This window comes from Barbus barbus (genome assembly GCF_936440315.1).
Source record: "Barbus barbus genome assembly, chromosome: 32".
Lineage (NCBI taxonomy): Eukaryota > Metazoa > Chordata > Actinopteri > Cypriniformes > Cyprinidae > Barbus > Barbus barbus.
In genome coordinates this window covers 4,724,127-4,738,837 of record NC_136760.1, presented here as the reverse complement: position 1 = coordinate 4,738,837, position 14,711 = coordinate 4,724,127, and the positions used below count along the sequence as shown (strand labels likewise).

The window sequence follows — 14,711 nt, the reverse complement described above, 5'->3', positions numbered from 1 at the left end:
ACTTACAACTTTACTTCTTGGGCGGCCTGAGGGTGAGTAAATGTTGAGATTGTTAAATTTATTGAAATTTTGGGTGAACTATTCCTTTAAGATTTAGGTTTTCTATCCATCATCCAGGGCTGCTTGCCTTCTGCCTTCTAACAAGAACAAGTTGTTTTGCCCTCTGTCCTCAAATGAATGGCCCTAGACTGTTTAGTAAGTAACACTAGACATGAACAGCCTGTTCCAATGCAGTACATTTACATTGTCAACAGATAACAGCAGCAGGTTTTAATGATAGATCAACACAGATTCAATAAACACACATGGAACACCTCCTTCTAATTAAGGCTTTGGCTGTTTCACTTACATCCTTTAATCTCCTCAAACAAACATTTTCAGAAACATCAGTCGTACTCAACTCCTTTTTTTTTTAAATATACAACCGTTGACAGAAGATTGCGTTTTTTTATACAACTTTACACGCCTTTATATATAGATTACCTTGCCTAAAATGTATTATTCATTCAGACTTTTATTGTTTTTTTTAATAATAATTTACTTTGGGTAACAATGCCAGTGTAAATCCACTATGAAAAACTCGCTTTGGATAAAATTGTCTGCTATAGATGAATTAAAATATAAAAGCAAATATGCACAACAAATAGGTATTTTATAGGGTTTGGCCAAAATATGCCAGATGTTCACAAATCTAACAGTTTAGATTCTTGCCAATTATGTTAAAAACATATATTGTCCCCACAGCATGTTGTTCATTATAATATATATTGTACATGTTCATTTTGTCCATTTTCATAATCATAGTAACTCATCAGTACACTGAAAAAAATCATTTATAAAAATGTACTCAGAACTTGATAGTAAATAATTTTTTTTTTACAAAGAATGGCAAGTAACACAAGTGAAATTAATATAGTATTAAAATGTACTCCCAATAATATTGTTTTTTATTTATTAATTTTTGCAGTGTATTAAAAAAACAGAATGAAGGAATTTGGACATTTTCGAATGTTTATTATTTGTATGGTTATAGCTCAGTATATTAAATAATAGATTTAAATGATGGTCAACATTTTTTGTCAACAGTTTAACTTATTTGAGAAAATATATTAGAATGTATCAGAATATTGTTTATATTTTGTCTAATTATTTTGGTTATAATTTTGGTTTGGTTTGAATTTTTTCCAACCTTGATGTTTAATGAATGTATGCAAATCAGAGAAATTATATAACGGATGATAGACTACACCATAGCATTTTCACCAAAAAATATAACGGATGTTACAGATATAAACAAATAATTAGAAAGCGGATAAACAAACATGCTTATTGTTTAAATTTAATTGCATAGAAGTGCTTAATCACTCTGAATGAGCATATTCAAAACAGTTTTGTCAGCATCCTTTGATTATTGAAGTCATCAGTTGACGTTATTATCCAGTAGATGGAGGCAGTGTAACACAGATCAAGAGGTTTACATCAACACCATCTTTAATTGTTGAGACTTCACTTCATGGAAACCTTCACTTGCAGGTGTTTAACAAACAAAAAGCCCACAGAGTGACAGATTATGAAGTTCCACCAGAATAGCAAACACTTTTGTACAAACCTGTTTTATTTGAATCTTTACAATTGCATAATGCCTTGTTTAGTAGTCTCATCCTAAAATATGATCAAAAACCTGAGCTAAAAACACACAATTATGTATGCATAGTTGTGCAACAAGCGCAAGTCTTGCAAACATGAATGTTCCGAAATTATTGCATGAAAGCCAAAAACGGAATCATAAAAGACTGTCATAGTGAACTGCAACATACAAAGGCTTACTTGTGTGGTTTTGTAAATGAATTGCAACTGGACAGCAACAGATCCACATGCTGTAGGATTATATTTGACAGATTGACTGGGAGTGGAAGAATTGCGCATTCTTTTTGGATGGCATAAGAGTTCCCTCCTTGTGGACTAAGAATTGGAAAACTCATTGCTATTCTGCCAAGAATACAAACACATGGTTAAAGTAAATATGCATTGGCATATTTCTAAATGATCATTTGCCTAATAGCCCATTTTATATTTAAAGATTGAGTAGTGCATGGTGGAAGGAACTGGATACAAACCCCTCTGTTTGGTCTGTGTTAGGTGTGGATTACCACTGCATGCATAAACAAAGCATAACAAACATGCAGAAAAAAGAATCAACTAGCACAATACAAAATCATGAACATGTGCTTACTACATAACAACATCTGGCATCACTCTGTGATCTTATTCATCCAATAAAGCAATGGCATAATTAATCTAGTTTGGAAATCAATGTTATCAGCTTCAGATGTAGCCAAAACCAGATACCCTCCATGCAGCATTCCCACGAGCGCAATGGTACTTCACTAACTGTAGTTTACAGTGCTTTAAAGAGTGGTATACCATGTATGGCACTATAAAAAAAATAAAAATAGAAATAATATTGATTTTTCTATTTCAGTTGTCAAACAATGTGCTATTAACATGATATTGTGTCGCATATGTCTTAGTCTTGAGTAAGTTACAAATTAGACTCAACGTTGCCAGTTGTTTTTGAACACCAATGAAACTAATTCTAATTAGAATATATACACACAATAGAGGCAAAACTATATGTTTTAAATAAATTGATTGAATGATTCAGTTACACACTTTTCACCACCTGCTGGTGCATTTTGTCTGTTTTTCCTCCACCAATAAAAATAGTCCCAGAAGTCCAAACAGGATCAAACTCAGGATCAACTGTTTTACATAGATGAGTTGAATGAATGATTCAATGACTCATAAATACAATCACTTGTCGCCACCTACTGGCGTAATATTATCAGAATATTAGAACTTTTGGAAAACAACAGAATTTGAGGACGAAATGAAGCACTGTGTAAATAAATATTAATATTTTAAGTGATATCTAATGCACATGACTACCATATCGTGTAGGAATTTGTCAATAGTCCCGAAATCTGAAAGTTTGTTCAATCAACAAGTTGCCCGTCTCCAAACAAAATATTAGCGTGACTGAATGAATCAGCGTTTTGAATGAATCACTCACAATCTCTACCACATATCAGAACTCTTGGAAGACTGCTTAGCTAATCAAATTTGAGGATGAAACTATGTGCTGAGTAAATATTCATATTTTATGTGATATCTGATACACACGACTGTCATATTATAGGCTTAGTATTTTGTCAGTTTTTGCTCCACCCATGAAAATAGTCCCAAAAGTTGAAACAGGATCAACCACTGCATGAACAAAATAGTATTATATTAATAAATTGATTCAATGATTCAATGATAAATACAGTCGCTTGTCGCCACCTACTGGCTTAGTCAGTCCCCACCAATCACAACTCTTGGAAAACAGCATAAAGAGTTATATTTCTGTTATATTTCTATTTTATATGATATAAGGAGCTTGGCTACCATATCAGGTAACGTGTAGTATTTAGCTGGTACTCCCAGGTATTTCAATTTATTCCACGGTGCATCTAAAAACATGGCATCGGATCAAGTCCCTCTGTATCTTCTGAAAGTGGAATATTTGGTATTTATGAAGACAGGCAAGCATGTGTCTGTGACAGTAATGAAGTGTATCAGTCTCTTGAGTTAAAGTCCTCCTCAGACATTCCTATGCAGTGACACCTCTACAGCAGCTATTGTGCTGGCTCTGCTGCGGACTGAATGGGTTTCCCTCCACCGACTCAAACGCAACTTTGGTTCATTTATTGCGGTTGCTGCGGGACTCTGCAAACTTAACAGTCAGTTTCTGAAAGTTTCACTCTGTTTCGGGTGTGAGGCGGATTTCTGGTGTGACTTGCTGCAACGGTGAGTTGTTTCTCCTGCCATTGGCACATGTTTATGTTACGTTTGTAGTGTAAATCTTGTGTTTATCTGATTTAACCACAGTTTGATGTAACTTGTTAGTTGATAAATGCGTTGTCGGATTACTACAGTCGGAAATGAATGAAAGCAATACAGTTTGTCTTGCTGCTCGCGTGCATTCATTCACCTCAGTTGTTTTTATTTCGTGTAGCCTATACTGTGGTGTAATATTTACTTTATAGATGGTACTATCATGATACTTTGTAACTTTTTTGCTAGTAAAATCTTGTGTTTAGGCAGGTGTTGACTGGGACAGAGACAAAGACATGTGGTGATGTTTTTAAATATCCCAATGATGATCAGTGTTTAAAATTGCATGTATGTGTGGAAATATTTCAGCAAAAGGCACGTTCTCCCAAAAGCCCAATGAGACATTTTTCTGTCCCCCCCTTTTCTGCCTGTACAGGCTCCCCCAAGTCTAGTTTGGTGAAATCCGCTTCTAATGGAAATCTTATGTTGCTCTAGTAAAGTGCTGTGACTGAGCTGACCAGCTCTGTAACCTGAGCTTGCACGAGTGATCCTGGGGTTTGGGCTCTTTAGGCTCAAACTCATCCAATCCATTTTCATTTACCAGCCTGGAAAATGTGAATAGATGGAAAACTCGTCTGCTTCACTTCACTTGCCACATTGTTTTTATGAGAACTCGATGGAGAAAGACTTTGAGACGAATAGTACTCGGTTACTGTTCTGGGATCAGAAGGGAACTTTTGCTTGGCTGTAAACAAGCCTATAATCAAACACCTTTGATACTCAGTATAAGACACAATTCTAAGAATTAGATTATTTTGGATAATATGCTATCGGTGTGAGTAATCAGAACTGACTGTTTCATGTGTTGTGAAACTGAATCTGGGTTGACACACCTTTGTGTTGCTAAACAAGAATGTCTGTCAAAAGACATTACACACCCACAAATGAGCAAGATCATAAAGCCTGAGATACACTGTCCCAGACGAAACACTGGCATCGTGAAGCAATCGCAGCGATTTCTGATTTGCCACTATAGTTTCACGATGCCAGTCTTTGGTCTGGGACAGCCGAAAATTGTGCAGTGTATCTTGGGCAGTAGACTGTACATTTATGATATTAAATACTGATTTAGTGTCAACAAGTGTCTTTCCAAGCGTTTAGACATACCTGCAGTGATTTGTGGATTTTTTTTATTTTTTACAAATTGTCAGCTTGAATCTGTATTCGCTTGTGTCTGTTTTTCCACTGCTTGTTTTACGGCTCGTATCATTTTTTTAGTGTGTCATCTTTTCATTGAGGCCTCAAGGAAAGCACAGTCAGAGATTGTTATTTTAGTATTATTTACAAACTATTATAGTATTTATTATATTTTTTAAATTTTATTTACATTTATTTTATTTTCAGTAATTTTTCTGCATTAACTTATTTCAGTTGTTTGCAAGGCAGCATTTTTACAGTTTTTAAGTTCAATTTGCACATCTAAAGATAAAGGCTGGAATACACTACATGACTTCAGCCCAAATCACTTCCCCGATTTACTGTCTGGATGAGGCAGTGCTAGTTGCCAAAATTCATGACCAGTCTACAGATTTTTGGAAGTCAGAGTTGACCGAATTCACACAAAATCACATGTTCTGTGCGAGTTTATTTGTGTTCAGAATGACTTGGAAGTCTGATAGTGTGTGATCCTCAGTCTATAGCACCGTTCCTGGCGATCAACTGTCCTGCAAAGTTTGGCTCCAACTCTAATCAAACACACCTGCCTTTAATTTTCACGCGATCCAGAAGACCTTAGTTGCTTCAGGTGTGTTTGATTAGGAGTTGGAGCTAAACTGTGCAGGACAGTCGATAGACCAGGGGTGCCCAACCCTGTTCCTGGCGATAGTGTACGATGTCCAGTTTTTCTCTGTAACCATTTACAAAGTCACCTAATGTTTTAAAATATGAACAGATTTGAAAAAATTAGGTGTCATACACTTGCTGACTTTTTGTAAAGTTGTGTAGGGTATTACAGCCTTAAATGCTGTAACATTGGTCAGTTCAACAACAGTTGACCTAGTTCAATTTATGATGGGCTTTTATAGCTTAGATTACTTTAATCTGAATTGACCCGGCATGTGTGTTGTCATTGATGGCATTGTTCACCAGCACATAAACTGATTTTTATTAAGATGAGGCTGGATGAGGCTTTGCTCCAGTAGCTGCCTATTGCACGTGAATAGAATCAAGCTAGCACAGATAATTAGTTTGTGCTGGCTTCAGAAAACAAGGGGAGAAGGAGGGGGTGCGGAGGTGGATTTGGGGAGGTGGGAATTCCCGTAATTTCCAAGCGTTACAATGGCCTCATGCCTCAACAGACACTCATCCCCACCCTCCTTTCTGGAGGCACGATATGCAGTCTCTTTATTGCTACAGTTCATAGTTTAGATAAGTAAGAGGTGTCTTTGACAAGTTCAGGTTTTTAGGGCACAAATGCATGTTACACCCACTGCAGGCAGGCTGACAATCAGATATGTTGGTCGTTGGCACATGACCATGACATAAATAAAGATTGCAGGACATGACCATGACAGATTGGATGCAATCTCTCATAATGTAACATACATATAAAGACTTGCAGAAGTTGCAGTAGCCTACTTCTAGGCTTTTAGAAGAACTATAATTAGTTGTGTTTGCTAAGAGAAGCATCACTATCACCGTTACTTGTTAAAGTACCCTCCAGAACACCCATGAACAACAGGCTAACAACAGGCCAGAGAGTGAAATGAAAAAACAATATTTTTTTCCCATCACTTCATAGTCAGGCTACCTCATGAAGTCATGTGAACATATGACAGTCATAGAGACAAGGGTGTTTCTGGTTTATCTGTTCTGTGATCTCATTCCACCACAGGAATGCATATGTAATGTGCTTTAGTAATGTTTCAGAGTGTATTTTCCATGTATAAAGTCAATGTATAAAGACAAAACATGTTAAGTGGCTTCTGATAGTCTACAATAGCAGTACTCATCTTCTGTCCCACACACAGGTATTGTTTACCTTATTCCAAATCATACGATAGTTCTGAATTGAAAACAAAAAAAAAGGGATAACATTATTCACATGCATAATTTCTTTCGGCTAATGCTATGAAAATTAGAGCTGCATGATTCTGGCTAAATTGAGAATTACGATTCCCCCACGATTAATTAACTAAACAAAATAATGTATGACAAAATATTAATTGCTGCAGTCTATTTAAAAGTGTTTAATTAAAGGGTTAGTTCACCTCAAAATGAAAATTGTGTTAATTATTCACCCTCATGTCAAGCTGATTCGAATGTTCCAGTATGATTTTTTCATAGGTTTAATGGACATTTAGAAATTAGATCACTTGGGTGTTTCAATCAAGATTGCGATCTTTTAACGATTAATTGTGCAGCTCTAATGAAAATGCATTTAAAAATGGTTTGATGACGTCTGTCATTGGCAAATGCCACTTGCATGTCTCATGAGTAAATAATGACAGAATTTTCTGTTTATTTGAACTGTTCCTTAATTTTAAGTGTATAAGACTGTGGACATGAATGATACCAGAAATCATGAATCTTCTTGCAGTGGGTGTGCTATTTCTTTGGAGTTCTTCGGCAGTTGATAAAATAGGAACAGAAATTCTATAAAATTGTGTCGAAAGAGGTGCCAGAGCCAGAACACTCTAGAAACACCCTAGCAACCACCCAGAACATTTTATCCAATAACTGCTTAAAACACCTTAGCAATTCCCTTGGATCCACCAATAACATCCCTTATTTTAAGCAGTGGCCAAAGTAATAGTTGCTCAGTTTTGCACCACTTTTTTCCACCACCAGGTTTAAAAAAAAAAGAAGATATAAAAAATGTAGTGTTTGTAGAAAGTCAGCGTTGATTGTTTTATTCATAAATACATTGTCCCTACACAATATTAGCAGTGTTGTAGTGTCTTTGACACTCTTCCCTTTCACCAAGCCCATGTCTGATTACAATCGCTCAAGTGCTGAGTTATGAAAGAGGAACTCCTCACAGTGTTAGCACAGTGATTTAACGCTGACTGTGTGGGTGTGGGAACTGAGCCATGTTTGAAGACTGACTGACTGAATTCACCCTGAATCAATGCAGTGAATTCCCCCCTTTAATCTCATTCGTCCGACCTCCTCCAAGGGAGGCTTTACATTCCAGAGACCCATGCATTTGTATAGGACTGGGGGGCTGAAGCCTGTAGAGAGATTTTGGACAGCTGTGTGATTTCCTGAGAGGGAGATATTATTGAGTGGACGTGAATTTTCATTTTGTGTTGTCAAAATGTACATCCTGTCCTTGAAATATTTCTTCAGTGTTTAAACATTTGGTTGTGGGTGAAGTGCAACTTCCCCAGATAGCACCTAGTAAGACACAAAACAGCTTGGCTCTGATAAGGATTGAGAAATTTTCTAGCCCTGCCCAGGCCAAGTAAAACCAGTGTGTTGAGTTACAGTATGTTTATGTTCTTGCTCTTGCATTGTCATATTTCTTCATTCATTCAGAGAACATTTTCAGGTCACTTAAAATACTGCGTGGCAAAATATGTTGTTTACTGAAATTAGTTTTTTTTGTTGTTGCTTCCTCTCTCATCTAGTTTTCCGAGGCCCTGAGGTCTTGGGAGAAGTTAAATTCGGGAGGGGCGAAAAAACTGAGAAGACGCAGGCGTCACTTTCTACGGCAGTCATCCTACAGCTTCCACTTCAGACAGACAGAGATACTCTCTCTGATCCCAAGGCCATCATCTTAGTAGTTTGCCAGAAGCTTTTCCTCGGTTGAGCAAGGAGGATCTGTCATCAGGTGCCTAGTGATATGAGGGTTCGTGTGGAGAGACAGGCGCATATTGGCCTCATGAACTCCATGGCCTCTGACAGGGCATCCGCTGTGCTGGGGGTGAAGAGCCTTGGTAAGGAGACTTCGGCAAGTAATGGAGATGCTCTCATATCCGTGAACTACAGCTTGCCTGAGAACGAATCCCCTCGGTTTTCATTCGAGACTTCAGTGGAGGACTCACCAGGCACAGAGTCCAGAATACGGAAGTCTTTGGACACTAGGTCCAGAAGTTTGGATTGCTTAGACGAGACCTACAGGTCCAAAATCTGCAGCTGTGTGACTGCAAGGCATGGGCAAGAAGGGTTGTACGTGTGCCAGATGTGTGGGTTTTGGAATCCAGTGGAAAGTGAAGAAGGCTGCCCAGAGAATAGCTTTCCTCCTAGAAGCCGGGGAACGGTGCCCCAGCAGAGGAAAGCAGAAGGGTTTTCTTCTGATATTACTTGCCTTGCTGGAGAACTGCCAGCGTTGAGTGGCTCAGATGGTGAACTGTGCCAGATGGAACTCGTAATCGGCCAAAACACGGAGAGCCTGCCATTCTGCGGGCAGGATTTGAGGCGAAACAGTGTGCCAGTATCCTCACCACAAGGGCCTCAATGCACCAATGGCTGCGGAACTGCCGTGAATAACAAAATGCGTGACAGAACGGACTTTGTGTGTGCCGTGTGCCATAAAAATGGCTTCTCTAGTTTGGAAAGGCTCAATAGGAAAAGCAAACCCATGTGCTCTCAGGGCAGATGCCTTAAGAGGTCCACGCCGTTCAGGTTGTCTGTACCTGACTGTAGTGACAGCGAGGGCTCTGTGTCCGATAGCGAGTTTGTGCGCAACAAGAAAGAGCGCTCTACTGTTCTGGTCAGAAGGTACCTCAAGAACAACCAGAAGATCAAAAAGACAGTGTGCACCGGCACCAGAGCTATAGTGAGGACTCTACCCACCGGCTGCATCTCTGACAATGTCTGGGAGTCTGTTTGTGGGAAAACATGCCACCTTGGTGATGAGACGAGAGGATACCGCAGAGCTCTTCAGGCCATCCAGCTGCAGGTTTCCAGGGCCCTTCTCACATACCCAGGGGTCAGGTTTGCCGAGGTAAGGTCAATTTCTCTCCTCACTAAAGCGCTACGTGGTATGAATGCTGCCTTTATGAACTGCTGGTTATTCAGGTGATAAGTTAAAGCTGTATGAATGTGCCTCTCTCACAGCTGGTGCCACAGTTCCAGCACTGAATGTTTGTGTTGTATCTCATGTTTTGAAATAAGAATTAACCCTGCATTCTTAGCTTGATTATTGGGTCCATAATTTGTGGTTCTTGATATTGCAATTGCTCATACTGTATGTAAAATTCTGCAATCTTTCTGCATTTTCAAAACCCCTAACTATTAAACCATTTGTGCTACAGGCATGAATAATACCTCAAATCATGTGGCGTGTTGAGGAGAGTTATGATATTGCTATTACCAAGAGATGAGGATTGTGTTTTTTCCTGGCTGACTTAACTGGATAAAAAAGTACCCTAGACTAAAGAAGAGACACTTGTAAAGTGTTTGGGTTGTTTGCTAGGTGCATATCTATTCAACCATCTAGTAAACAACATGAACACTCAGCCAATGCCGTAGACACTACCCAGAACACTCTAAGTATGTGATATTGAAGTGTTCTATGTGGTTTTAGGGCTTTGCTGCAATACCACATAAAGCGTTACAGCCATGGATCGCGGAACGAACCAAAAGAAGGGGGCGCCTGGGGGTGGGTTGCAGAAATACATAATACATACATAGTTCATATACATGCATAATAACATATAACATAATAGGCTATAAACAGTACTAGTGGTATTAGTTAGATCATATGTTAGTAGGCTATATGTATTTTTATGGCATGATTCTCCTATGATTCTGAAAACAAACATTAGACAACCAAACAATGTAATTTACTTGAGTTTCTGCCTAAATGTTTTATTTAATGTTATAAATGAGTCTATGTATAAATGTTATAAATGAATCTATTTAAAATATTTATTAAATTATATTATTAATTAGGCTAGCCTATGCAAAAAAATAATTTGAAAAAAATATATGAAGACTTGTTTCCTCCAGAGTTTTTGAACGAATCTCTTGAATGATTCAGGCATCCAATACATTTAACAGTCACTGTTTGCCACCTACTGGCATAATGTAACAATCTTTTTTTTTTTGAAGCGTATCATTAGTTGCAAAGTTTAAATAGGCTACTCGTTTTGATCGCTGCTCCCACAACATCAGAGTCTATATCTGGATTAAAAACTTTCATCCCAATACTTTCTTTATTATTTAATGTTTGCAACACAGAAATGTAGCCTACTGTGTAAGTAGACTGTTTGTGAAGCTGTTTCAAACAAAGCATATGATGAGCGAGCGCTGCTCTCTCTGGATCAGCTGCTGCGTGAAAGCAGGTTTAAATTTTCCGATGCAATTGTGATTTCAAAGGTTTAATTGACATATAGCGGAATCATCATTTAGGAATTAGTTCGCGTGTGTTTGAATTGAGATTGCAATCCTTTAATGAATAAACGTGCATACATATGAGCCTATGTTTTTTTGTAGCCCATGTCATATTTGTCCATTTTGCCCAGGCCCGGGCAGCCCCCCTGTTTCCGCGACCCATGGTTACAGCTGCCCTTCAAACAAATCCTTAAAAAAAATGCATTTCAAAACCTGGCATTGTTTTATAAATGACCTACATCTATCATTTCCGATATGAGACAACATTTGCTACGTACTGAAAGAAACAATCTTAAATTTAAGAATGAAATTGTCAAAGCCACTTAACTAAATTATGTAAAATTAACAAAGAGAATAAGACCATTTAACTTGGCCATTTATAGTTTGAGTAATTTCAACTTAATCATTTGAAGTTTACTCTGAAATACTCAAGTTCATTTTACTAAATCTTTTTTGTAAACCTTACTCAAACAGTGAAGCACTGAAAAAGCCATGCTATTAAAACACATGGTTCACTTAAGGTAGTAGACGGCTAGTTACACTTTCTAAGATATGTCTACAGAATGTCCAGATGTCGCAAAACAGCAAGTTACTAAACCTTCAAACTTTAATTTCTACAAGCGTGAATTGAGTAATGAGATCAGATCAGCCGATTCAGACTTTTTTCAGTGAATTCAACTAGGCCATGAAATATTTAATACGATGTGTCATTTTTTTTATTCGTTTAGCAGATGCTTTTATCCACAATAAATTACAAATGAGAAATAGCACAATCAATTTATTGTACAGGGTAATGATGTTAGCAGTGCTGCAATACCAAATTGCAAGAGTAAACCGCAGTGATACACTATTTCATGACAATTTTGTCATTTTTCGTGGTAATTGAAATGGTTCCAGTCAAAACATTTCAGCTTGAGGTTTTTCTGACAGATGATTTAGTGGGCGACTGCTGTCTGTTTAAGCAGAACTTCAGATCTATTATGCAGCATATTATGTCTGTGCTTAGGCAGACGTTTTACTAATAGACTTGTACAAAGCACTGCTTGTTGTGTTAAGGGCTGGCTGGGACAGTGGAACCCTCTGTTTCAGAGAGTGCAGTGGTTCTCGCTACACTGGCTTAAGACATTAAGACTTTATTGCCCATTTGAGGCACTAAACCCCTGCCTCCTTTAACTTTTTATTCATTCCATATAGGTGAAAAATGAGTTCACTGAGTCTAAGCATGTAGAAATACATGCCCTGTAGTCATTGCTACTCTAGAGACCAAACCGTTTTGTCTTCCACTGATCTGTTATTGGTGTTTTGTTTTGGATCCACAATATCAGTCTCAATGACAATGTGGTTTTAGACTGAACCACAGTGGAGAGTGGCCCAGCATTGTCTGATATTAGAAAAAGGAAGGGCAAAAAAGAGGAAAAGTGGATAGAGAAATACAGACTGATTCACTTTTGGTGGTTCAATAGTATTGAAGTCTAATATAGAAAGCGCATATGCATCCCTGAGGACTTATGCTAGTGGTGACATGAAGCACATCCTGTGGTTTCATTATGCCATAATTTATGGATTGCTTTATTAGGCCACTCTTATAATAACACTGTCTTTAGTGTTAGTGAGGTCATTTTATTGTCCAGAGATCTGAATATGAATTGGCATTTGAAGTACTTTGGAACTTTGTGTTTTGCATTCTGGCGTAAGTAATTTTTTTACGTAGCTATATACACTATACTTTTTTTGAGGGATTAAATGAGGGCTTGTTTGTGCAGTTGTGTATATATATTTTTTTTATTTCTTGATGTTAGGTGTGTAATTGCTTTATCTGCAGATTTTCTCATTTTCTGGCTGCCACAGGGAATGATGGGAAATATACTTTTGTTGCGCAAGCCTGTCGCCTCATAAATGGGTTAAAGGAGCAGTGTTTTACTGGAAAGCTTTATAGCTCTTCTTTATCAACAGTACACAAAATATATACAAACAAAATGTACCACCACAATGAACATGTAATTATGACAACTTACAAAGCCAGGACTGAAAGTTTTAAAAAACCTGTAACTCTTCATCTTCAGATGCGAGACTGCTGGGGTCAACCGGCGAGCATGTAATTCAGAAAGTTTCCCATGGGATATTTGCCTGTCCATCTGGACTTTAAATGAAATGACAGACTGCTCCTTCTAATTAAGCTGAGCTTGTTCTTTTAATGTGTTCTTAAGCTTTTACTGGTGCTTGCACACGGCCTCAGATGTTGACACTCAGAGCAAAGAGCTTCCCACTCTGGAGTGTGTTTTTAAGGCAAGCCTATACATGGCATTCAAGAGGCATCTGCTAATCGTCTCCGTTTGTGATTATAGCAGCAGTAGGGAGGAAGTGCAGAGTTGAAACTCTGACCTCCCCCGGCCTTGATCCCTGGTCACGATGGACACCACAGAGGAGTCAGGCGAGCTTATGAGATTGCAAGTAGGGGACAGTAACCACAGTTTTGTTTGTGGTTTATACAACGAGATTATACATGGCTTGTGCTTGTCTATCATATCAATGGTTCCTACAAAAGAAAGAAAGATGTACATGTTTGGAATGACCAGTAAAAGTTGTTCATGTTTTTTAATGACAGATTTTCACTTTGCAATGACTATTCATTAAAAACGTTGTTTGGGTTGGTGTGAAAAGAGAGAATATGTTGAAAAATGGAATTTACTACAGCCCTCTGTGGTATTAAAGGAAATGAGCCACATAGCAGTTGCCTGCCCCGCCACAGGAAGATAAACACTGCCTTGTGATTGGCTGATTAGCACCTGATGGAATGAACGGCAGGGCCAGACATCTCCAAACAGGCAATGGCTAAAAGTTCTGTCAATGACCCAAAAAGAATAAAGATGAAAAACATGCAAGAAGGTAACAGTGTGGACTAGAGTTTCCTTGGATATTTAGCTTTGATTTTAAAGAGCATAAACGGAAAAATGAACAGTGTTGAGGTAGTTCTGAAGCTGTAGTTTCACAAATTAAAATACAGTCTACTGGTAAGATTATTAATAAAAATTTTAACAATATAACTTATTATTATTATTATTATCATCATCTGTTGATAGTTTTGACCAGTTCGTTTGTCTAAAAGAACACTAAAATCAGATTTCCCAGAGCAAGAAAAAAATAGCTTATTACTGGTAAAAGGACTCTATCAAAACAATGGAGCTATCATTGTGTAGTAAGCATTGCTACTATTTCCCCCCAGATATAAAAAAACCCACGATGATATGGTTAACAAACAAGTGACGAAATGATACACCTCAACACATTCCTCTCATTCTTGACAAAGCAAACCAGCCCATAGTTATTTCTCTCATAGACAGAGACCACCTAGAGAGTCTCGCAATCAACAGCCCAAACCACATCATATCCTGACTCAGACCTTGGAGAGACTGGCAGGTAGTGATAAGACCTGTCTAACTCTCACTAGTACACTGGTCTCAGTGAGCAGAGCGCCCATCTACACGCCAAACAAA

The 14,711-nt window shown here is 38.0% G+C and overlaps 1 protein-coding gene across 1 annotated transcript in view; it reads left to right on the top strand.

Annotated features, from left to right (window-relative positions):
- The first annotated feature begins 3,644 nt into the window (after nt 1-3,644).
- The window catches only part of LOC306852123 (1-phosphatidylinositol 4,5-bisphosphate phosphodiesterase epsilon-1-like), a 71,697-nt gene continuing 60,630 nt past the window's right edge, over nt 3,645-14,711 (top strand). The window contains exons 1-2 of the mRNA XM_079388778.1: nt 3,645-3,849; nt 8,508-9,826. Of these exons, the coding sequence (XP_079244904.1) occupies nt 8,723-9,826 (1,104 nt within the window). The 5' untranslated portion in view covers nt 3,645-3,849; nt 8,508-8,722. The remainder of the gene's footprint in view (nt 3,850-8,507; nt 9,827-14,711) is intronic.